The following is a 21,540-nucleotide window of genomic DNA, read 5'->3' as shown; positions in this document are numbered from 1 at the left end:
TCCGTTAACATTTTGAAAATTGTCCATCGAATATTCGTTCCACGGCTTTAGGGCTTGAGGTCTGGGCTTGGAGGGCAGGAGCGCGAGAATCTCGGCGGAGGTATGAGAAAGGAATGCGAGTGTGAGCGTAGAGTGCCCGGGATTTTGCGATGACAAGGAGGAATTCAGTGGCCGGGGCCGTGGCGAGGGGTATGGAGGAGGATCCGGGCAAGCTCGTCGCGCAGATCCTGGGGAATCAGGTCCGGGTGAGCAAATCGGTGGCCAAAACCCTACTCTCCATGAGCTCGGGCGCTGGCCCGATCGCGTTGGCGGAGGCGCTTCTTAGGGGCATAGAGCAGGGATTACGGTGTCTCGAGGCAGGCTTTGATGCTGGGCCACGAGAGGCCGATTACTTCAAGACGCCATCGCCTCCCAGGAGGAAAAGAAAGAGACAGGAAGAATTGGCTGGGCACAGGGAAGAGGAACGAGGGATTCCTTCTAGTCGGCAGCGGGTTATGGCAGGATTGAGAGGCTGTGTTCTTCTCTTGCAAGCTGGGCTCTCGCAGTGCAAGAAATTCTTTCATCCGGCTCGGCTACTTCCAGTGGTTCAAGGCCTTCACGAGAAACTAGTTGTGCTGGAGGATGACCCCGAGCTCCAGGACGCCATCTCCGAGCTCTGCGAGCTGTGGTGGCGAGAAGGATTTGATGGAAAGGAGTCGCTCATCGCACAGTCGCTGCCATTTCTCATGTCAAGGTCGCTCACTTCCAACCGCAAAGTGGATGTTCATCGCGTGTATGCTGTGAGGGAGGCTTTCTTTCTCTTTGACTTCCTCGACGGCAGTATAGAGGATCTGAGGCACTTGCTCATCCGGTCGGTGGTCACTCCAGCGTTTCTGCGCTCCGCAGAGGGTCGACGTTTCATCTCTTTCCTGTTTGGACTCAATCCTCAGCTCGTCAAAGAACTCAACGCGCTCATGCATTCGCAGATCCCGTTTGGGAGGAAGTCGATACTGGAGGCCTATGGAGACATTTTATATCGGGCTTGGAAGGGAGCGGCCGGAGAGATCTTGGTGGAAATCGAGAACTCGTGCTTACAGGTGCTTGTGGAAGGAGCGATATATGCGGCTAGCAAGACTTTGAGCTCGGCTTGCAGAAAAGTGTTAGAAGGATTCATTTCCCAGAGGGCGGAAGCTGGTGTCGAGGGAATGCTCTTTCGCCTTCAAGAGCCACTGCTTTTCCGTTCTCTACAAGTAAGTTTGGTTGCTTCTCATTCTGGCATGATCTAGCGCATTCATCTCCTAGGTGGCGAATTCCAACGTCAGGCGCAATGCTATTCTTTTATTGATCGACATGTTCCCTCTTCAACATCCCGAGGCGTCCAAGGAGGAAAAAGAAGCATTGATCGAGAGGCAGTTTGCACTTATAGAGAAACTTCTGCTAGATCCTTGCCCTGACGTACGAAGTGTTACTGTCGAAGGTGCGTGCAGAATTTTACGTTTATTCTGGGAAATCATACCTGCAGCAAATACCGCCAAGCTCCTCACCAAAATCGTGAATGATATTCCAAGTGATCAGAGCAGCAGCAGTGCACGTCTAGCGGTTTTGGAAGGGGTGACTTATTTATTGGAGAATCCTCACAGTCATGATATACTAAAGATACTGCTGCCGCGACTCTCTCCTATGCTAAACGATCCCGCAGTTACAGTAAGAACAGCTGCCGTTGATCTTCTCTTGGCGGTCAAAGGTATACGAGGCATTCCTTTTCACAAGGTTCGTAATCAAATTTGTCATCAAAACTTAGAAACTGAATTTGAATCTCAGGTGGCGCGTTTGGACTCGCTTCTGTCTATGCTTGCGGATGACTGCGATACCGTTGCACGTCGACTTACGAGGCTGCTGATACCATCATACTTTCCGACCAAAGCTCGTATAGTTGAGGCATGCAACCGATGCTGCACACTCATAAAGCGTTCTCCATCGGCCGGTGCAAGATTTTGCTCTTACGCTTCAGCTGAAGGAGTCCCTGCCGAGTCACTTTTTGAGCTCCTGAAGTTCCTTTGTGGCCTAGCTCTACCGGATTCGGAGTTGGATCAAGAACATCGAGAAGGTGTACTACTTGCAGTATCAGAGCTGGGAATGAGCTTAGTCAGTTTGGGACAGTGGAAGATCGCGGTTGGATCCCATCTGACTGGACAGCTACTCATGTCTCTACTGGGAGTAGCGGCTACATCCCAAACACGGAGCTCCATCGTCAGGCTTGCCTCATCGCTTCCTGCCAAGGACATCCCAGAGCTTGCAAAGTACTGCGGGGACCTTGTTATAACTTCGGCAAAGGATCTCACCGTTTTGGACTCCTCCAACGAGATCAGGGCTGGCAACTCGTTTGTGCTTTCCTGGGGAGGTTTCGAAGATCTAGCCGGCTCCCTTGTAGACAAGCTTGCGAGGTTCCGTGAGAACACTTCACTACAAGAAAAGCCTGGCTCTTCCAGGAGAAACGCAAAGGCCAAAGCCAGCAGGGTGAAGACTAGAAGCAGTCCGAGACAGAAAAACTGCGACACACTTTTTACTGCTGCTGTTGGAGCGGCCTGGCACGTACAAATATTTCTGGCCGAAAGTGACACGAGGAAAGCGTTGCTAGCATACCGCGATCTGCAGGATCTTATTTCTCGCCTGAGGCAGCTGGCGGAATACTGCATGAAAAATGTGGAGACGGTCACCAATCACCGACTGATATCGTCAGCGATTACTGCTTACGCAAATTTGACGATTCATATTTGCCTCGAGCGGAAGAAAGACGGGAACGTGAGGACCTCAACGGGAAGAAGGAAGAGACACCGGGTGGACGTATCCACCACAACTCCAGTATCAAATCCTTTGGTAAGTGCCTGCCTGCTAACATCTAATCCATCTTTGATTTGTATTGTAGGACGGCTTTGAAGACGTTTCGGAAGATTTGATTAACTTGGCACTGGAAATGCTTGACCGGCTGCAGACACTACAAGGTCTCTTTTTCTTCTTTGTTACTTTTATTTTATTCATCATTCATGTTTATTGTTTCAGGAAATATTTCTGTCTATCCGCTTCATGCAATGAAAATGGCATCGGCAACGTTGCGTTCGGTTTTAGAAGCTTTGAACCTTGGACTTTCAAGTAATGGAACTCTGCATTCCAAGACGATGCGCCTGGCTTGCTCAATTTTTACGACAATCCAAGCAGTGGTCAGAGGCGGAGCAGCAGAAGAATACTTACAGGAAATACTACCTTGTCTCAAGGCTTCGGCATCATATACAGGAAAGCTTCTTTTCCTGTGTAGAAGGGACAGGGGTCCACACTACGCTGAGGAACCAACGCTTGCTCATGACGTCCTGGATACTCTCGCCGTCATCGAGCAACACAACGTGGGAAGCTGCGTTTCACTTTTACCGGCTCTAAGGAAGTGGATTCCAGATATCGTTGCTGCAGTTTCAGAGAAGGTGGACTCGTCGGATACGGAAACTGTCCCCGCCTGGGTCAAGCATGTAGCTGCGGCATCGAATGAGGCTCCTGAAGGTTCCGAGGAAAATAACAGGACAAGAGACGATGGGAATCCGGACAACCAGGTTGGGAGTGTCGATCTGACGCAATCCATTCTGAAGGCTCTTCCGAAAGCCAGTAGAGAAGTACAGGAAGCCTTCGTTTGCCTTCTAGCACGACATACAGTCTCGTGCTTCGAAGGCAGTGATTACGACGAAGGCGTTGGATTAGTGCATCTAATATGTCGGAGGATATTGCGCTCCAAGGCCAGCTTGAGCGGCTCACTCCAGGACGATTTCACAAGGGTTTACAACAGGCTCTCGTCTATGGATGACGAGAGATTTCAAGCGACAATATTGCTTGTGAAGGAGGTTCTATTGCCATGCGAAAAGTAATGGCATGTAGCATACTGTCTTACCATTTACACTGACCTCGAGAAGGCGAGTCAATGGTGAATTGGCTCCATATACTCAGGTAATGCTCAAAACTAGCTTTCGTTGTTATTCACTTACACAAACTTGGCTATTGCATGCAGAACAAACCAACAGACTTCTTTTATGTTTAAGCTGTACATCAACTTCATTTTTTGCTCTCAGTAATAGTTGAATCTCTGCGTTCCACTGTGCATACTGAACTTTGGACCGCCATCCTGGTGACGGACTCTGTAGTGTCCCGGTCCGGGCCCGTTGTTCCTTCGGTCGTAGTCTCTGTCGAGCTTCCTTCCAATCGAAAAAGAAGGTGCGTTTCTAGCCGTCGCTTTGTTTTGACCGTATTCTCCAGGTCCTGGGGTCCCGTTCTTTGGACCACCACCTTTTCTGTGCAGGATGCTGAAGGCCGGGCCTCCCGAAAGTCTCGGCGAGTAAGACCCGGGACCGGGTCCAACAAAACGAGGAGCTTTCAGAGGTCTGTATCCCATGGTGTACGCTGGCGTCGTCCGAGGCCGAGTATGCTCGTAACTTCCAGGTCCGGGTGTTGGCTTTCCATTTCCTCCTCTTCTCTTACCTCCAATGGTGTATGAAGGACTGTTGGAGCGCTGCTCCGCGTTGTAGTGCCCGGGCCCGGGATTAAGGTTCCTCGTCCTGGAACTCGCTCGCCCGAGCATTGTATATGCCGGCTGCCTGTGAAGAGCTTGAGACAAGCCGGACTCAACTTGATACTGTCCAGGGCCGGGGCTTCTCTCGACTTTGTCTGCCTTCCGGTAAGCCATGGTATACGCTGGTCCTTGAATTCCTTCGGTGGGTCTGTATGCTCCAGGTCCAGGATTCTTGTTCAAGACGGCCTTTCCAGTCCGATAACCCATGGTATAGCAGGGACTTTTCGGCCGGTTATCGGGACTGTAAGCTCCAGGCCCAGGGTTATCCGCCCAGCCGTGAGGATGCCTCTTGCCGGAAATGGTGTACGAGGGGCCAGTCATGCTGCCTGGAAGACTATACTGTCCGGGGCCGGGGCTGATTCCACGGGGGAAATTTATCTTCCGCGAGCTCATAGTGTAGGCGGGCTCATTGGGATGAGTAACCAGGTGCTCCATGTTGTAAGTTCCAGGGCCGGGCACAGCGATCTTCTCCCGGTCGACAGTGGAGATTTTGGCATGGATGGAGTAGGATGGACTGGATCGGCCAGTGTCTGGGTAGTATGCTCCAGGTCCCGGGCTCTCCAAGTTGGGCAGTCCGGTGTGGGGCTTGGGAGCGATGGTGAAGGCCGGTGGCGTGGGTGTCACGGGGCGGACGCTGAGATTGTAGGCTCCCGGGCCGGGAGTCTTCTCCTTGCGCAGCATCTCTTACGCTTGGTGGTGATATCGTCTCAGACAGAGAGTGGTGGACTCGAGAGAAGAGGGTGCCTTCGGCCGAAAAGAATGCTGTGCTTGGTAGTTGGGCTCGGGTTTCAGCTGAAATGCCAGCTGGCAGTCCACGTCAGGGTAGTTAATTTTCATCTTCCAGGTCATCATGGTAAACAAAGCATACGGACTCAGGACAAAAGCAGGACGACACAGCAAATAAATAAACAATTTAGAGCAACATTAACTGGTTGCAATTTAAGACATTAAGTACTTTTATGCTTCTTTTATGGATTTTGATAATGAGAATATAATATGGAAATACATTGTCAGCACTATGTTAACCATTGAAGATAATAGATACTTGATCCTACATTAATAACATTAAAACAATCATTTCGAGAAACAAGTTATAGCTATTCATTTGTTATGATTCATGAATTAAAAATTGGTATATAATCACTTGTTAAAAAGAAATGAAACAAAAATTATTATACTCATTCCTTATAGATGTTTGAAAGCACTACATATGTTGCTCCATGTCCTGGATCCTTAACAAGAACATGCTCTGCTGCCATAGCTCCATCCTTGTGGCTTCTACATGCCGCAAGCAAGCACACCCATTCGCGAGCAGTGGGAACAAAGGGCATGATTCGAATGAGATCTTTTGCCTCATGCAAGAATGATGCTCGAGCCAGCATGTCAATCAAGCAGCAATAGTGCTCCTTTGTTGGATCCACGCCAAAATCCATCCCCATCGACAGAAACAATCTCCGTCCTTGGAAGAGATCGCCGTCATGGCTGAATGAAATCAAAACCGAGAGAATGCTCGTTGCATCGGGGAGATGTTCGAGTTTCATGGCGTGGAATGCTTCGATCGCTGAGGAGTGATCGCCGCTGCGAGCCAATCCGGAGAGAACCGCACCCCAGGACACGAGATTTCGCTCTGGAATCCCGTCAAAGAGCTTCTTGGCGGCGATCATCAGGCCCTGGCGGGTGTAAGCAAAGAGGAGAGAGTTCCAGGTGATGATATTTCTCTCTGGAATGCAATCGAACACGAACCTGGCGTGATCGATGGATTCGGCGCCACTGGCAGCGGCATAGGCGACGAGCAGAGCACTCCATGACAAAGAATTCCTCTCCGGCATCGCATCGAAGATCTTCTTCGCCTCATCCGTGAAACCCTGGCTTGCAAACGCCGAGACGATCGCGTTGAGCGTCACGATATCCCTCTCGGGCATCGCGTCGAGCACCGCAAGGGCACCTTGAATTTTCCCGCCCTGCGAATATGCCGTGAGCATGGAGTTTGAAGATACCAGATTCCACTCCGGCATCGCACGAAAAGCCAGCTCGGCACTCCGTACGTCTCCGTGCAGTCCGTACGCGCCAACGAGAGAGTTCCAAGAGACTAGGTCGCGCTTGGGCATGGCGTGGAAGAGCTCCACGGTCTCTCGGAGATGGCCGTTCTGCGAATAGCCGGCTAGCATCGCGTTCCAAGAGACGAGATCTTGCTGTGGCATAGCGTCGAAGAGACTCTTGGCGTCGCGCAATCGTTGGCCCTGCGCGTAGGCGGAGATCATCGCGTTCCAGGCAATCCAGTCGCGCTGCGGCATTCGATCGAAGATCGCCGCCGCGCGCTCGACCTCGCCGCTTGCGGAGGACGCAACCAGCAGCGCCGTCCAGGAGACCAGATTCCTCTGCGGCATCGACTGGAAGATCTCCAGCGCGCGCTCCAGTTGCCCCTTTTGGGCATGCGCGCTCAGCAATGCGGTCCAGGCGATAGAATCCCTCTCCGGCATTGCCTCAAAGATTGCCGCTGCTCCAGTGATCTCTCCTCGCTGCGTGTAGGCCGAAAGAATCGCCGTCCACGAAACTAGATCGTGCATCGCCATGGATCGAAAGATTTCGTCGGCGCCCGGTAGATCCCCAGCATGGGAATGCGCGGAGATCATCGCGTTGCATGCGATGAGATTTGGGCTCGGCATCGCGTCGAAGATCGATCGCGCCTCGTCGAGGCGGCCATTCTTGTAGCAAGCGGAGATCATGAGCACCCAGGTGTGGGAATTTCTCATGTCGATTGGCATGCCGTCGAAGAGCCGGCGTGCATCCTCCACGCTCGCGCAGCGCAGGCCATACATCTCGATCATCTTGTTGCAGACGAATGCATCGCCAGCGATGGTGTCTCGGATCGAGGAATGCGCGCTCCTCGCCGCTGCCAGATCTTTGCAAGACTCGATCAGTCTCACACATTCTCTGTGGTTCATTCAAGTCGCGCTAGCGTATTATTACCAGTGTCCGCTTTGAGCTGTCTATCGCATCCTCCAGAGATCAACCAAACAATGCTAGTGTCAATCCAGGATCTCGAGCTGGATTGATCAAAATCGCAGGAACGTCGAGTCCCGATTCCTTCGACACGGCTGTGATCGAGGCGGCCGCGTCCCTCCGCAGAGGATCGTAGCTCAATCCTGCGCTGGGGTAGCCACCAGATTACGAGGAAAACGAAGAGCGTCGCGGAAAAGGAGAATCGGCTCTTCAAATTTGGTTATCTCGAGCTGGAAGGCCTGGAGTTTTTCCACTTTGCAAATCTTAAACCTGGCACGAAATACAAGGTGGCTTCCATCCCCGGAAATTCTCAAGACTTCGAGCACTCCAGGATCGCCGAGACCTGTGAACTATAGCGTCAACTTCAGTTGCAACAATGTCTATATCCTAATTTTGTATCGTGCGTGAGCGCCAGAAAGGCTGACTATCTCATCCATCTCGTGCGAGTAAGACCCAAAACAAGGAGCTTTCAGAGGTTTGTATCCCATGCCGAGGCTGGGGGAAATTGATCTTCTGCGAGCTCATAGTTTAGGGCGGGCTCATGCCGATGTTGTAAGTTCCAGGGCCGGGCACAGCGATCTTCTCCCGGTCGACAGTGGAAATTTTGGCATGGATGGAGTAGGATGGACTGGATCGGCCAGTAGCTGGGTTTAGTATGCTCCAGGTCCGGGGCTCTCCAAGTTGGATAGTCCGGTGTGGGGCTTGGAAGCGATGGTGAAGGCTGGTGGCGTGTGGGGCGGACTGAGATTGTACACTCCCAGGCTGGGAGTCTTCTCCTTGCGCAGCATCTTTTGATGATGATACCTTCTCAGGTGAATCTGGACATAGAGTAGTGGAAGTCGAGAAGAGGGTGCCTTGGGTTTCAGCTGAAATGCCAGCTGGCAGTCCATTATCAGGATGGCAGCTTTTCCTAAACCAACTGTTTATATAAATTTGCACCTTGCAAAGCCATTTGTAAATCCCCTATACAATATTGTACTTGTGCATGGCATAGTCCAAGTGGCATTTTCCAATAGGGCAGAGTCCAGATGCCAATGAAATAAGCATATAGGTATTTCAAATGGTACATGACTATGAAATGATTCACATGTGAGTGGCATGGATGACTTATAGGTCATCTCATTCATCATCATTGTCATTGTCTAAGTGTGACTTAAAGTTCTTGAGGAGTTGTTCTTAGCCATGTTGTTTAATTTCAATAGTGTGGCAGGTTGTTATGGTAGCTAAATTGGTTTGGATTTTGGCACTAACTAAAGAAGTTTACAATGAGTAAGTCTTGCCCAAAGCTTAGATTTGTGAGATTGGACTCAAATGAAAATGTTGAGAATAGGTGTATTAGTGGAAGAAGAAAAACGTATGGGGTTACTATTCGGCTACAATTTCAATAAGATGGAAATAGTGACAATCCAGTGGTGAGTGGATGAATCTTTGAATTGGAGGGTTTTATTATGGTACTTCTTGTAAGAATTTAATATTTTTTTGAGGTTGAGGGGATTTGCTAGTGCAACAGCATTACACGTATGGATGCACTTGAAGATTCTGGACACAAAGACCATGGCTTATCTTACAAACTATTTAAGAACCAACACTGTATAAATATATGCAGGTGGTGAATACAAATTGGAGAAGGGTGTACCATATAATACTAATAGAGGAAGGTTTTAACCATGTCTGGATTAATATTCCCATGAATCATGCAAGGACATGGTGGGAAATTATCAACTCTTGCTCTTGTTATCGAGTAGTTGGTTACTATATTAGTAGGTGCTAAATTTGTGAGGCATTAGTTTTATATGATTAAAAAAGGTTGTAATGTAGGCATATATCATGAATTCATCAATAGATTTATACCAACAAGACAATATTATATGGATTGTAAGTGTTTTTCTTCTTTGTTTTTCCAACCATTATTTTTGTGTTTTTGTAGCATATTACAAACTTGTAATTTACAGGTTTTATGTCCATGCCATGATTTATAGAGCACTTTATTGTGGTTTATAAGCTGTCTACAAGCAAAAAGGCCCATACTATTTTCAACACATATGCACAGCTTGTATATTGCTTTAAGAGGCCGAAACGAATGAGGAGTGATAATGCTTCAAAACACAATGGCATGTAAGATGGTATGATCTAGTGCTGGGGTGTAAAGGCAAGAATCATATGCAAAACATCAATGTGAAACCAAGTAATTTATTTTTGCTTAAAGTTTACCTTTCTAAGACTTTTTTTTAAGGTGCATTAAGCATTTGTGGCAAGAATTGTATGAGTGAGTGGTGTGGTTTTACAAGCATCTCTTTGAGTCTATGGAGGATACTAGTATTCTTAATGTAAGCAATGCATGGCATAAATAAAGCTTACAAAGTGTATTTTCACTTTATCTCGCAAAAGACATTGTTGATTAGGTTGCAATATAAAATTTACATGAGGTTTATCCTTTTAGATGTGGTGATTACTTTAGAGCATCCCACATCCCTGCTAATTTATTTCAATTGATAGAGTGAAAACTCAAGTAAAATCAAGACTTGTTCTACCAAACATTCTGGCATTGCTTAAATTATTTTCTTTTTATCCAAGTTAGTCCAAGCTCCTTCGTAGAAGGATAAGATTTGCCAAGGGAACTCATTTGTAGTGTCGATAGAACAACTTTAGGACATATTAGTTTATTTCAATTTGCATTTGTTTTTCAAAGCCTTTTTTTTTAGGAAGTTAATTTTGTAAAAGACCAAGCATTTGCAATACACAAGGAAGGCTTAAACCCTGATAAGTAATATCTCCTCATTTGGATTTGTCTGTAGAGTGTGTAATAGTTGAAGTGCAAGGCCTAGATTTTGCAATGTATATCAACACTACACTATCAACTACAACTCTAGTGAAGAGAAGAGATTTACAAAAATTACATTTAGGTTTAACTAGCACCAGTTTCATTCTCCTTATACAATAATATATTGACTCTATATCAAAGATTTACTTCTATAAGTAGTAGATTTGATAATGTGAGTATTGAGTTTATAATATTTTTAATTAAACTTCATATTAAACACAAAACCTAATCCAGCAAATTTAATCTTATTTGTGAATATTTTAGGCATTTTAAGTTGAAAATATAATAAGCATTTAATATACCCTAAGGCTATATTAAATTTAAGTATAAATTTAGTGATTTATTATATTATTTAAGAAGTAGAATAATTAGGGTTTTTATTATATTGTATTTTAATAATTAGTATATAGTTGGTTACCTGTCCAGCCTATTGCACAAGATGGAACTCACAATTGAGTTGATCATATTTGGATCTTCTACATGTGGATCATCTACACTCAGATCTTCTACAGTTGGATCTTTTATGCTTAAATATTCTACAACATCACTCAACACACACAAAGTTGGTATTATGGTTGCAATGACAAGGAGCCTCCTAAGACTCAACATCCCATCTAAGCATATCCACCATGTACCACAATGGAGCAAGGCTACTCATTGAAAGACTCAACAATTTTGAGAATGCTGATGTACTTACACTATAAGTCATCTATTAATAACTTGCTAATCATTTGCTGAATCTTGCTGATCACTTTTTTAGAAGTTATCACTTCTAGGAATGATGCCTTTTGCCGATATACCAACCTAGAACAGAATGGTTTCATCCTGTCCTCATGGTTTATAGTTTGTACTTGGAAAGTATTGCTAGATGTGTTGAGAGAACTCATGAAAGATAAATTGTAGGTTAATGGTTAAAGGTGGCCAAAGTTGTTAAATGTAGGGTTTTTATATCGGTTTAGGGTAGGGATTTAGGGCATAGTGACATTTTTCCCTTCTTAATTATATTTGATAACTCCAAGATTGAACTCTTCATTTCCAAGCTTTATTGAGAGAGTTATGGTGATTTAGCAAGAGTGCCCATCAAGTGTTGGAAGAATCATCATGATTGTTCTCTATGGTGAGTAACATGCCTCTATTTTGGTAGTGATTGATTGTTTCACTGATTGTGCCATCACAAGCTATACCACCAGGTCTCGTAATCTAAAGAGGTGGACCCCCAACTCCACTAGGAACTTGCCCCTATATGGATGGTGTTGTGGCTGTTTTGCCAATTGCCTTTGAGCAAGTAGAGCACTATATTGCATTCTATACATTGTAACATATGAGCAACATTTAGTAGGTTATGTTTTCATCTCCTTAATGTCATGGCTCTGCTAATAACATTTCCTCCCCACCACAACTAGGGCTAACACCACATCAATAAGTTATTGGGCAAAGTGCAAGACCTTCTACTCCAACCCTAGTTTCCACATAGGCTTCTAGTGCCATGCGAAGCAGCAACAACTGTAGCCGAAGTAGAAGCACTACAAAGATCAAGTCTGTGAGTGCTTCCACAACCCCATCCACCTCCTAAGAAGTGACTAATGAGTGTAAGTGTTTTGTCCATCTTATTCTGTTAAATGACTCAATTATACCTTGATGATTGGCATATTATCCATTTAATCACAAAGTTGCCTCTCCCTTTCCAATCCATGTTATGGCCATCTTTATCATCGTCCTTGGCACTTTCAATCACACCATTATACGCTATATTGCTTAATTACCTTCCTATGGAACCACAAGTAATCTCACTATGTTGTAGCCTCCTATATTATTACTATGGATGCATAGTGTTTGACAATATAAAGTCTTTCTCCACTTGTAGTAGTGCAAACCTTTGTTGACAATAATCAACAAAGTTTGTCCTCTCGACATGGATATCCTAGAAGACACTCTAAAGTTATAGTTAGTATTGTGTAAGTGACTAAATTTTCCATTCTACTTTAGTCACTTAACCACACATTTAATCACATGGAAGAATCTCACTCATGACCTTCATAAGTTCTATTCCCGACTTGAGGATATGTTAGCCCCAAGAAAGGCATCTATGCCATTTAGCCTTTGCAATTGGTCCAAGTGCTCCATGTGTCCAATCCCATGACCGACACCCAAAAGTACTAACAACATATTAGCCCATTATGCTAAGGCCATGCCCATTCACTTTTGTCATACTGGAACAAGTGCATGCACAAGTCCTATTAGATCTTGACGAAGTGCTAGCCACAACATTCTCAGCTTGATCCAGTCCAACATATTTGGCTCCGCACAAAGCAAGAGGCTTAAAAAACGAATGTCAAATTGCATCATCAACTCAGATGGTCCTTGACAAAAACAATGCAATTGTTGAAAAGCATCATCACAATCGTTGGCATGTCCAAATGCACATTTGAAGACATCTGGGAAAATACTACGTTTAAACTATTGTACCATTGCAGTGCCGTCCCTTGGAGACACATGGGAAATTCACACAAACGTCAAACATCATCCCAAGAATGATATATAGCAATCACTAGGAAGTGATTAAGTCAATGGTACATATCATCCTTAAGATTCTCATAGAAGAACTTTAGCCGGACATAAGGATTGATAGTAAAAGTAGGAAGGAGTTGTACCATACATCATAAATATTGCCATTAAGTCTAATCAATAACAACCACATAACATTGAGCAATTGCACTAACTACTACTCTAGAATTAAAAGAGGAAGCCACTACTCTGCCATGAAGATGAATGAAAAAGGAAAAAACAAAAGAGATGAAGGAAAAAGAAAGAGCAAGAGAAAAAAAGTTGAGAAAAATAGTAAAAAAAAGGAGATCTAAATAATGCAAAAGTTAAATCTAAACCAAAATCCCAAAAACAATAAGAAACAAGAGATCTAGACAATGCAAAAGTTAAATCTAAACTAAAATCCCAAATTTTAGCACTCCTCAAGGATAATTAAAATTGCCCCTCACCTCCACCAATATGAGTGTATAGAATATGGAAAAACAATATAAGAAATGTGCATATCAATTAGCCCAAAAACCCTAGTTTACATATAAAAGCAAGTGGTCCGAATTGAAACCAATCCGATGGCTACTAAAATTCTATTACGCTAATATTAGTATATGGTATTGTAGCCATACACTTCGACCTCACAAACTAAGTTTATAATATAGAATTTCATTTGATCAATTAGATTAATAAATAAGAATAACACTACTATTAAACAAACCAAAGATTACTATATGGAATGCATAATTGTCTTTTAATAGAGTTTGGACACGGGATACCAAGGCTGCCCTATCACTTATCCAGGTTGATAAACTTGGTGGTGTCCTTGGCCTTTTGTTGGTACTTGTTGGGGGTAAGGGGGTTCTAGCATCACAAGGGAGAATATCATCAGCTAGTCACTAAAGACATTAGCCAAAGAGTCTGATAAACTAACTTGTTCTTATTTCTTTTGTTCTCCTATCTCTCAACTTTTCAAGCATGGGGAGATCATTTGATGGAGTATGGTCATAGCTTGCTAGGGCAGCCATGGATGTACACTTAACATTGGCATTTTTCCTAGGCAATTATAACAGTTGATTGAGCTTCTAGTGTGACCAAGGCATCCAGCCAACATGCAGATATGTCTAGTTCTATGGATGGAGGTAGCTCTGAGGAAGATAGTCCATAAAGAGTTAGGATATTGATGGGAGTGTGGAGATTGTAGAGATCAGGCTTGGAAAATCCAAGCTTTACTTTTGCAAACAGGTTAGAGACTCAAAAGAAGCTTGTGAATTTTGTTAGACATTACTTGCTGAGATATTTGAGTATGAAGCAGATTGCCAAGGCTCTTTCATGTCTTTAGAAGTTATGGTTGGAGCAAGTGTTTGACCTAGAACTCATTGCTGCTAAATTGCACAAGCTTATCCCTCTAGACGCAGTAGGGTATAAGAATGCTCATAGGACCTTGAGGCAGGCTAGTTTAAAAGTAAAAATTGGGCAAGCATTACAAGCTGATTGGTGCTTTAGGTAGGTGATTGACTGGCATATCAATAGTAAACTATCATGTGATTGAATTTCTTTTTTTTTTTTGAGGTTGGTGAAAGGTTACACCCTAGAACACCCAAGGTGCATGCCAACTTGTTTCAACCAACCCTAGGGTTTTTCATTTGAGAAGCAACTATAATTAGGCTATGATTACTTATTTTTAAATAATTAACTTTTTTTTGAGGAATATTTAACAATTATCACATAACCATCATTTGAGAACAAAACTTGTATATAAGGCATATGCTCCATCTAGATTTACGCAGGAATTGCAGGAGCACATGGAAATTGTTCATATTTTCAACAATCCTTGATCATCAATTTGCATGAAGCTTTTCCAAGTATTATATTATTCACTATAATGTTTTATATATTCACTAACCTTATGATAAGGATTTTCTCAAGCAAGGGCATCCCATAGTTAAAGAGGATATAAAAGATTGTGGCTTGAATAGGAAGCTTCATTAATGCCTCTGAGCATTGGTACACCCTCTGCCATCAATCTCCATTAGTGCTTGCATTTAAAAGAGACAAAAACTTTGGGGTTCTTTAGTTTTCAATCACATATAGAGGACTTCAAGGTATATAGTCTTCTTTGTTTGCTTCCTCCCCTTAGTTTTCACCATTATGTGTTCTCTTTTATTGTAGCCAATGCAGTGCTCAATGACAAAAATGAAGAGTTAATCAAAATCCAATCCACATATAAGTGATGTCGATACTGCATAGTATGTGGCGGCTTACCAGTGTGGCTTGACGTGCAGTATAATGTAGCTTATACACATCATGAAGTGCAACAGGTACCGCCTGGACTCTGGTCACCTTTGTGAGCCTTCTATCGGTTTCGGGCCACACGGGGCTCTTGGCTACAATATCAACAAACCAATTACTTCTTTATCTCAGAGAACCGGAAGGATCCATAGAAGGATCCAAAGCTATTTCGAAAGAAGGATTTGGAGACGATGGTTCAGGAACTTGTACAATATCCTCCATCATTTGCACCACTTTCCCCATTGATGGCCTTGCATTTGCATCGTGCTGAATGCACCACAATGCAACTTTGAGCAGCCTCTTGAACTGCACCACATTCACTTCCTCCTGTACCAGCTTCTTGTCAACAATGCTTTCCAGATCTCCTGCTTGATACATGTTGTAAGCCCAGTCCGAGAGACACCAGCGATTGTTTTCTGAGTTTATGGCCGATATTGTCATGAGATACTTTTCCCTGCCGCTTATAATCTCGAGCAGCACCATTCCAAAGCTGTAGACATCCACCTTGGTTGTGATTGGAAGGTTGCTGATCCACTCAGGCGCAAGATATCCCCTGGTTCCACGCACAGTTGTCACACTCAATGCCCTCTCCCGTTTCATCAGCTTGGCCAAACCAAAATCCGCTACCTTTGGACAAAAGCTTTCATCAAGCAGGATGTTTTGAGGTTTGATGTCACAGTGGAGAATGCATTCCTGACATTCGTCATGAAGATATGTTATCCCTCTTGCAATCCCCAAAGCAATGTTGAATCGGCTGGCCCAGCTATCCAGAAAAAGTAGCTTATCCAGTGAACCATTAGGCATGTACTCATAAACCAGGAGCTTTCGAGTGTCCTCGTAGCAATACCCCAGCAAGCGGACGAGGTTGATGTGGTGAATCTTGCCGAGGGTCTTCACCTCGGCTTGGAACTGTTTATCGGCTTGCATGGCTATTTCCAGCTCCTTGACTGCAACAAGAGTGCCATTTGGAAGCCGCCCCTTGTAGACTGTCCCAAATCCTCCCGAACCAAGCTTGTCACAGAAGTTGTCTGTGAAATTTTGCAGCTGCTGATACGTGAATCTTGCAGGCCCACTTCCAAAATCGAGATCCATTATGTTGTTACGTGCTCTAGTGCTTATGATCCAGCTGAGCCCCAAAAAACAAGTAACCAAGAGAAATACCATCAAGACGAGTGTTGTGATGAATAGCGCAACTCGAGGAGTATCTCTGAAAAATGACCGATGGAGCACCAGCCACTGGAAACCAGGAACGACTGTGGCATTTGCGTTTGTCACGTATATGTTTGCATCCGGACTTTGTCCTGGATCTTTGGCAGAAACTTTCAAGAAGAAAACGTTGTCTACGTCCACGGACTGCTTGCCATTAAACAGACCCGAGGGATCTAAGCCCTTGAGCCAGCATATTCCAGCGCCACCCATCTGGAAAGCAGCTCCGAGACACTCGCACTCCCTGAGGCACCTTTGGATACAATCCTCCTGGGAGGATGGACTTGGCAGCGGGTGGCTATTATAGTCATTGTATTGGAAGTCTGTGCGTACAAGCTGGATCATCTTGAAGTTCCTTGGATCCGTTGAGTTTTGGCCTGTGGGACACTTGGTCAACGGAGTATTGTAGGCACAATCCTGTGACGGATCGGAAGCATTTGTGGGGTGAAATCCCGGAGGACAGATGCAAGTCGCAGTCGGCCGGTACGCGCATATCCCGAATCGCCCGCACTTTCCAAAGATGTCACACTCGAGAAGAACAGCTTGCCAAGTTATGATCCACCTCTTCTTAATCTCATCAAGAGTGTAGATTCTCAAGTTGCCATCATCGTCCAAGGTCAGCCTCCGGGTTAGACCAACTTTAGGATAATCGAGCGCATACCTTTGTGCCGTGTCGTATACTTTGTCAGGATTTTTCCAGGAGCTGCCATTCCCATCAAAGAAAGAAAGCATCCCGGTAGTGCTGAAGTTGAGACGAGGAGGACTGACCGCAGAATTGGATTGATTGTCATTCTTGATCGTCCAGTATGGTTCAAGCCAATAGCCCTGGGAGTAAAGCGCAACTCTACTCCCATCCATTTGAAGGTCATATTTTTGGTTATTGGAGACAAGTTGGGCGTTTCCAATGAGCTGCTGATCAGGAAGAATTGTATCCGTGGGACGGTCAAATGACTGCCAAACAGGCACTCCGTTGCTCGTTAGCAGCTGTAAGTTGCCATTCTCCTGAAGCAAAGCTTTTGTAACCCCGAGAGTTGATGTAGAAGTCCCCCAGATAATTCCAGCAGCATTGGAGGTGAGAACCAATCGACCATCAGTCTGGAAAACGAGCTGGTCGCCTTTGATAAGCCCGATTGGAAAACCTCCCGTGTCATTAGACATTGCGCTCCAGACGACTGTGTTGGGCATTTTGGTGTACCATATCGAGAAACTATAGAGGGGAGATTTGGGGTTGAGATGGCTGAATCCTGTAGAAAAGGTAGCGTTGGGAGATGTAATCCATGTCTGAGGGTCTTCGCCTCTCACATTTATGGTTGTTCCTGGACTTCCACCATCAGTTGCCACTGAAGTTAAAATGACATAGCACAAGCAACACAGCAGGAGAATTCTAAAAGCGAGAAACATCGAGAGCATCTGCTATTTTTTAAATGAACTGAAAAGGTCTGCTCTAGTACACAAAGTGAAATGCATGTATCTTTTATAGCTCAAAGTGTCTTGCAGCCACTGTTATTGAACAGTATCTTTTGTGTCCATTAAAGCGCGTTGAGGTTGAACAAGCAAACAAGGGGCAACAGGGTTTGGCTGCTATCGTGTCAATGCCATGTCTTTAAATTTAAAGTCAAGAGTTGAATTTGGATTTCAACTTTGAGTTTGAGTTTAAGTTTGCTTTGAATTATATTTAAAAGAAGATATTTATTAGCTAGCAGGGTTTGACTTCCTTAGGGGCCACATGCTCCAGGAAGGATAGTAAGGGAAAGAGTGTTGCACGTAACCAAGGGTCGACCTCGGGTGCCCAGCTCCACACTCCCTGCTGGTGTTCCAGCTCAGGCTTAAGCCCTCTTGTTCTGCTTCTTACTTGAATTCAGACTCCATCTGGCTTGGACTTGGACATGGACATCTAGAGTTAAAGCCCAAAACTTGCTTGCAAAAATTAACTATGGCTGCTAGAGGAATCTGTTGGTCGATTTCGCCACGAAATATTAGTGTTCTTGGCCAGGGTTCATAGTTTTTGTGGATAGCTACTTGCATCTCTGGGGTACAGGGCCACACTCAAGGCGTTATCAGCTAGGAGAAATTTGAGAGAAAAGAGGTTTTAAGTTTCTAGTGCTATTCTTACTTCTCATTCTCAATCTCAATGTTTCAATGCAGCTCCTTTCAGTTCATACACTCGGTCTGGACAATTGTTGGCTACTGCTGAAAATTTTGCCATGGATTTGGATGGTATAGGCTGTTTTGGATTTGACAAACACTCGTTTTTCTCGTCCTGACAACTATATGGTCTCAAGTAAGAATCAAAAGCTTTTATAAATTGTTAAAAAATCATTGTGTGCTTTATTCTTCAGGTAATAGAGCTTCCTTTTGCCTTGTATTTGACTTTTGTGATTGAAGAGCGCCATGGATTTAATAAAGTTTGCTCTGTATTGTTGATGCTGTGCTTTCAGTAAACGATATGGCTAACATTCTAATGGGCTTACTTATGCAGTTTCCTGCACTGCCAATTGTTTTAACTGAGGTGTTTTTTTCCACAAGAGCTTCCCATCTTTAGTTGCTCCAATAGTGAATGAAGCCTAGAAATTCACGTTTCAATTTCCTCAGTCAAAGTAAATAGTCTATGTAGAGTCTGGGCACTCTTTTCTTTTGTCAGAGACTCTGGATCAACACGGGGTATGTTGTTGAAGAAGTTACTCAAGAATTATTGGTGGGCCTAGACACCTTTTAGGCAATGATCCATGGCAAATGGACAGTCTTTGTTGAGAGTGGGGGATTTCAAATAATCATTGCCAATAACACCTGGTTGTGCAATCATTTCAATATGACACAATGAGCAAGTTCAAGAATCTCACTGTGAGGGGAAGTTGTCTTTGTTTAGAGGTAAATGTTTCTATGGGAGACTTTTTGTCCCATTTTTATCAATGAGGCTCCTAAGCAAGGAAGAAGTAAAAAACAGGGTTTAGTACCAAATGGCCAAGGATTTGGCCTGGATTTGAGGAAGTTGTAGAAGTTGAAATATCAAATTTAATTTCTCCATGCAAAAGAACTCTTGTGTGGTTAAAAAAAAAAATAAAGTTCATCACACAATGCGATTTTCACAACCCCACCCCTTTTTTTTTGCAAAACCTTAAAATTACAGTAAAAACAAAAAACAAATTGCCCCAAAAAAAAGCACTCTACCCGAGTACAAACCCATGCAAACCGGAATAGACAAAACTGGTTTGCTTACAAACCAGTTTGGTGAAAGCCATTTCAATTTCAAACCAGTTTTTGCCTGAGGTGAGGTGGTTGTAAGCTCCAAAAGGGACTTAGTAGGGACTGAAAAAGAAATATTGGAACAAGTTGTTCCCCATATCTATGGGCATTCTAAAGATGTTAAGGAGTGGATCTGGAATGATCATTCATGGATGGATGGCTTAGTCTTTGAGACACGGAATTGTGATACAGGTGGTGTTAGATCACCAGTGTGACAAGGGTAAATAGGCATGGCTTTAGTGTAATAGACTGATATGTCGGTGGTAACCTTGGGTGTTGGTCATGGGATAATTTTTCTATTCTACTTTAGTCACTTAATTATAATTTTAACCACCTAGAGGAGTCTCACTCTCAACCTCCATAAGTCTTATTCTAGACTTGGGGACTTGCTAGCCCTGAAAATGCTATCTATGCCACTTAACTTTTGCACTTAGTCCAAATGCTCCACGTGTTCGCGCTTACGCCAAAGACTAATTCATCCATTCATGAATGGTCATAGCATTCTTAGGATGCCTAAAAATATAAGAAACACCCTTCCTTAATATCCCTTCTTTAGTCCCTACTAAGTCTTTTTTTTTCCATGGCTATGCTCACTAACACTGCCACTAGGTAAGGCTTGAAAGCCCAACCATTAAATCCCATTGACATTTAGGACTTTTTTGCCATATGGCCATATCCTTGATCATTACACAAGAGGATTGTTCCTTCTTTTCCACAATTTGGGACTTTGGGATGGCATTTAACCATGCTAGATATGCAAGTAAGTAGTGCCATCCACATTTGGATTAAAAGCATCAGGAGCTAAAGCTGGCTCTTGAACTCTTCATTAAGTTACCCTATTTATCCATCTATATTCACTCTAGTTTTGGACTCCTTCATAATGGTTATATCATCACCCACTATATAGGTATATTTTTCCTTGATTACATTGACCTTTCTTAGCCAAATTGATTCCACTGGAGTCCTCCCCCTATTATCCTTTTGAAGCTCACTAAACCCCTTATGGTCTGGGAGATGATCACTTTGGGTTTTCACCCTTAGACTTGGACTTTGACTCAAACTCAAACTCGGTCTTGGTCTTGGTCCCCAACTCGAACTCTATTGTAAGCACTTGAATTTGGATTTCCCAAAAGGTCATTTGACCCAATAATATTCAAACCTAAGAATGCTTAACACTAAGTATCCCAAAAACTTTAACCGATTGGAAAAGAAGGTGAACTTTTATTCATGAACCTTTTTCTTTTATATTTGAACCCTTATAAATCATTTTTCGAATTGTTTTTTTTAGTTATTTATAATCTACTATGCTTTCTTGCAAGTTGACACTTTCATGAACGGAAGCTCACAGCTAGTGGAGCAAGTTGGATTTGCCAGATGTCAATTAACATGTGGTGTGATTCCCCTAAGTAACCAACAGAGTTAGATCCAAGACCAGATGTCAATTAATATATGGTGTGATTCCCCTAACCAACCAACAGAGTCGAATCTAAGACCCTTCTGATACCAAATGTAAGCTTCTGGATTTAGACTTTCCAGAAGGTCACCCAACATAATAATATTCAAATCTAAGGACACTTAATTCCAAGTATCCCAAAACCTTTAACTGATTGGAAAAGGGGGTATGCCTTTTCCCTTTATATTTAAACCTTTATAAATCATCTTTCGAATCATTCCCTTTAGTTAATTACATCCATCTCACACTTTATCTCAAACTCCATTTCAAACTTCTTCTTGAACTCTATCTCAAACTTATTCTCGGACTCCTTTTTAGACTTCTTCTTAGACTCCTTTTCAGACTCCATCTCGGACTCTTTCTTAGATTCCTTCTCAGACTCAATCCTAACACTTCTATATGTCA

At 43.8% G+C, this 21,540-nt stretch overlaps 4 protein-coding genes across 4 annotated transcripts; 1 reads left to right on the top strand and 3 right to left on the bottom strand.

The window, feature by feature from the left end:
• The first annotated feature begins 39 nt into the window (after window positions 1-39).
• LOC9629645 lies at window positions 40-4,119 on the top strand. Its single transcript, XM_024683860.1, has 6 exons — window positions 40-1,229; window positions 1,282-1,749; window positions 1,801-2,856; window positions 2,906-2,981; window positions 3,040-3,966; window positions 4,028-4,119. The coding sequence occupies exons 1-5, from the start codon at window positions 150-152 to the stop codon at window positions 3,885-3,887; spliced, it is 3,528 nt and encodes a 1,175-aa protein (XP_024539628.1). The 5' UTR covers window positions 40-149; the 3' UTR covers window positions 3,888-3,966; window positions 4,028-4,119.
• On the bottom strand, window positions 4,085-5,560 carry LOC9656543 (outer dense fiber protein 3). Its single transcript, XM_002961334.2, has one exon. It carries the CDS (start codon window positions 5,264-5,266, stop codon window positions 4,085-4,087), a length of 1,182 nt encoding a protein of 393 aa, XP_002961380.1. The 5' UTR covers window positions 5,267-5,560.
• On the bottom strand, window positions 5,270-7,886 carry LOC112350776 (pentatricopeptide repeat-containing protein At4g02750-like). The gene is made up of 4 exons (XM_024687581.1): window positions 7,859-7,886; window positions 7,605-7,731; window positions 5,794-7,519; window positions 5,270-5,389 (listed from the first exon to the last, which is right to left on the bottom strand). The coding sequence occupies exons 1-4, from the start codon at window positions 7,884-7,886 to the stop codon at window positions 5,270-5,272; spliced, it is 2,001 nt and encodes a 666-aa protein (XP_024543349.1).
• Window positions 7,887-15,356: 7,470 nt separating this feature from the next.
• LOC112350772 (G-type lectin S-receptor-like serine/threonine-protein kinase At1g34300) lies at window positions 15,357-21,484 on the bottom strand. Its single transcript, XM_024687573.1, has 2 exons — window positions 21,382-21,484; window positions 15,357-17,779 (listed from the first exon to the last, which is right to left on the bottom strand). The coding sequence occupies exons 1-2, from the start codon at window positions 21,482-21,484 to the stop codon at window positions 15,357-15,359; spliced, it is 2,526 nt and encodes an 841-aa protein (XP_024543341.1).
• Window positions 21,485-21,540: the final 56 nt, after the last annotated feature.

The sequence above is a fragment of the Selaginella moellendorffii genome, unplaced genomic scaffold, assembly GCF_000143415.4.
Source record: "Selaginella moellendorffii unplaced genomic scaffold, v1.0 SELMOscaffold_1, whole genome shotgun sequence".
Classification (NCBI taxonomy): Eukaryota; Viridiplantae; Streptophyta; class Lycopodiopsida; order Selaginellales; family Selaginellaceae; genus Selaginella; species Selaginella moellendorffii.
The sequence above is the reverse complement of the archived record's forward strand: the minus strand, read 5'-3'. Positions and strand labels throughout refer to the sequence as shown.

What these genes read in the sequence shown, in the direction of transcription:
- LOC9629645 (XM_024683860.1), top strand. Translation starts at nt 150, where the DNA reads ATGACAAGGAGGAATTCAGTGGCCGGGGCCGTGGCGAGGGGTATGGAG. An exon ending in TGCTTTTCCGTTCTCTACAA is followed by an intron (nt 1,230 to 1,281) that starts GTAAGTTTGGTT and finishes TTCATCTCCTAG; the next exon opens with GTGGCGAATTCCAACGTCAG. An exon ending in CCGGCTGCAGACACTACAAG is followed by an intron (nt 2,982 to 3,039) that starts GTCTCTTTTTCT and finishes TTATTGTTTCAG; the next exon opens with GAAATATTTCTGTCTATCCG.
- LOC9656543 (XM_002961334.2), bottom strand. Translation starts at nt 5,266, where the DNA reads ATGCTGCGCAAGGAGAAGACTCCCGGCCCGGGAGCCTACAATCTCAGC.
- LOC112350776 (XM_024687581.1), bottom strand. Translation starts at nt 7,886, where the DNA reads ATGGAAGCCACCTTGTATTTCGTGCCAG. An exon ending in CCTGGATTGACACTAGCATT is followed by an intron (nt 7,520 to 7,604) that starts GTTTGGTTGATC and finishes AATGAACCACAG; the next exon opens with AGAATGTGTGAGACTGATCG. An exon ending in CAGGACATGGAGCAACATAT is followed by an intron (nt 5,390 to 5,793) that starts GTAGTGCTTTCA and finishes GTGGACTGCCAG; the next exon opens with CTGGCATTTCAGCTGAAACC.
- LOC112350772 (XM_024687573.1), bottom strand. Translation starts at nt 21,484, where the DNA reads ATGGAGTCTGAAAAGGAGTCTAAGAAGAAGTCTAAAAAGGAGTCCGAG. An exon ending in AATGGAGTTTGAGATAAAGT is followed by an intron (nt 17,780 to 21,381) that starts GTGAGATGGATG and finishes TTTTAACTTCAG; the next exon opens with TGGCAACTGATGGTGGAAGT.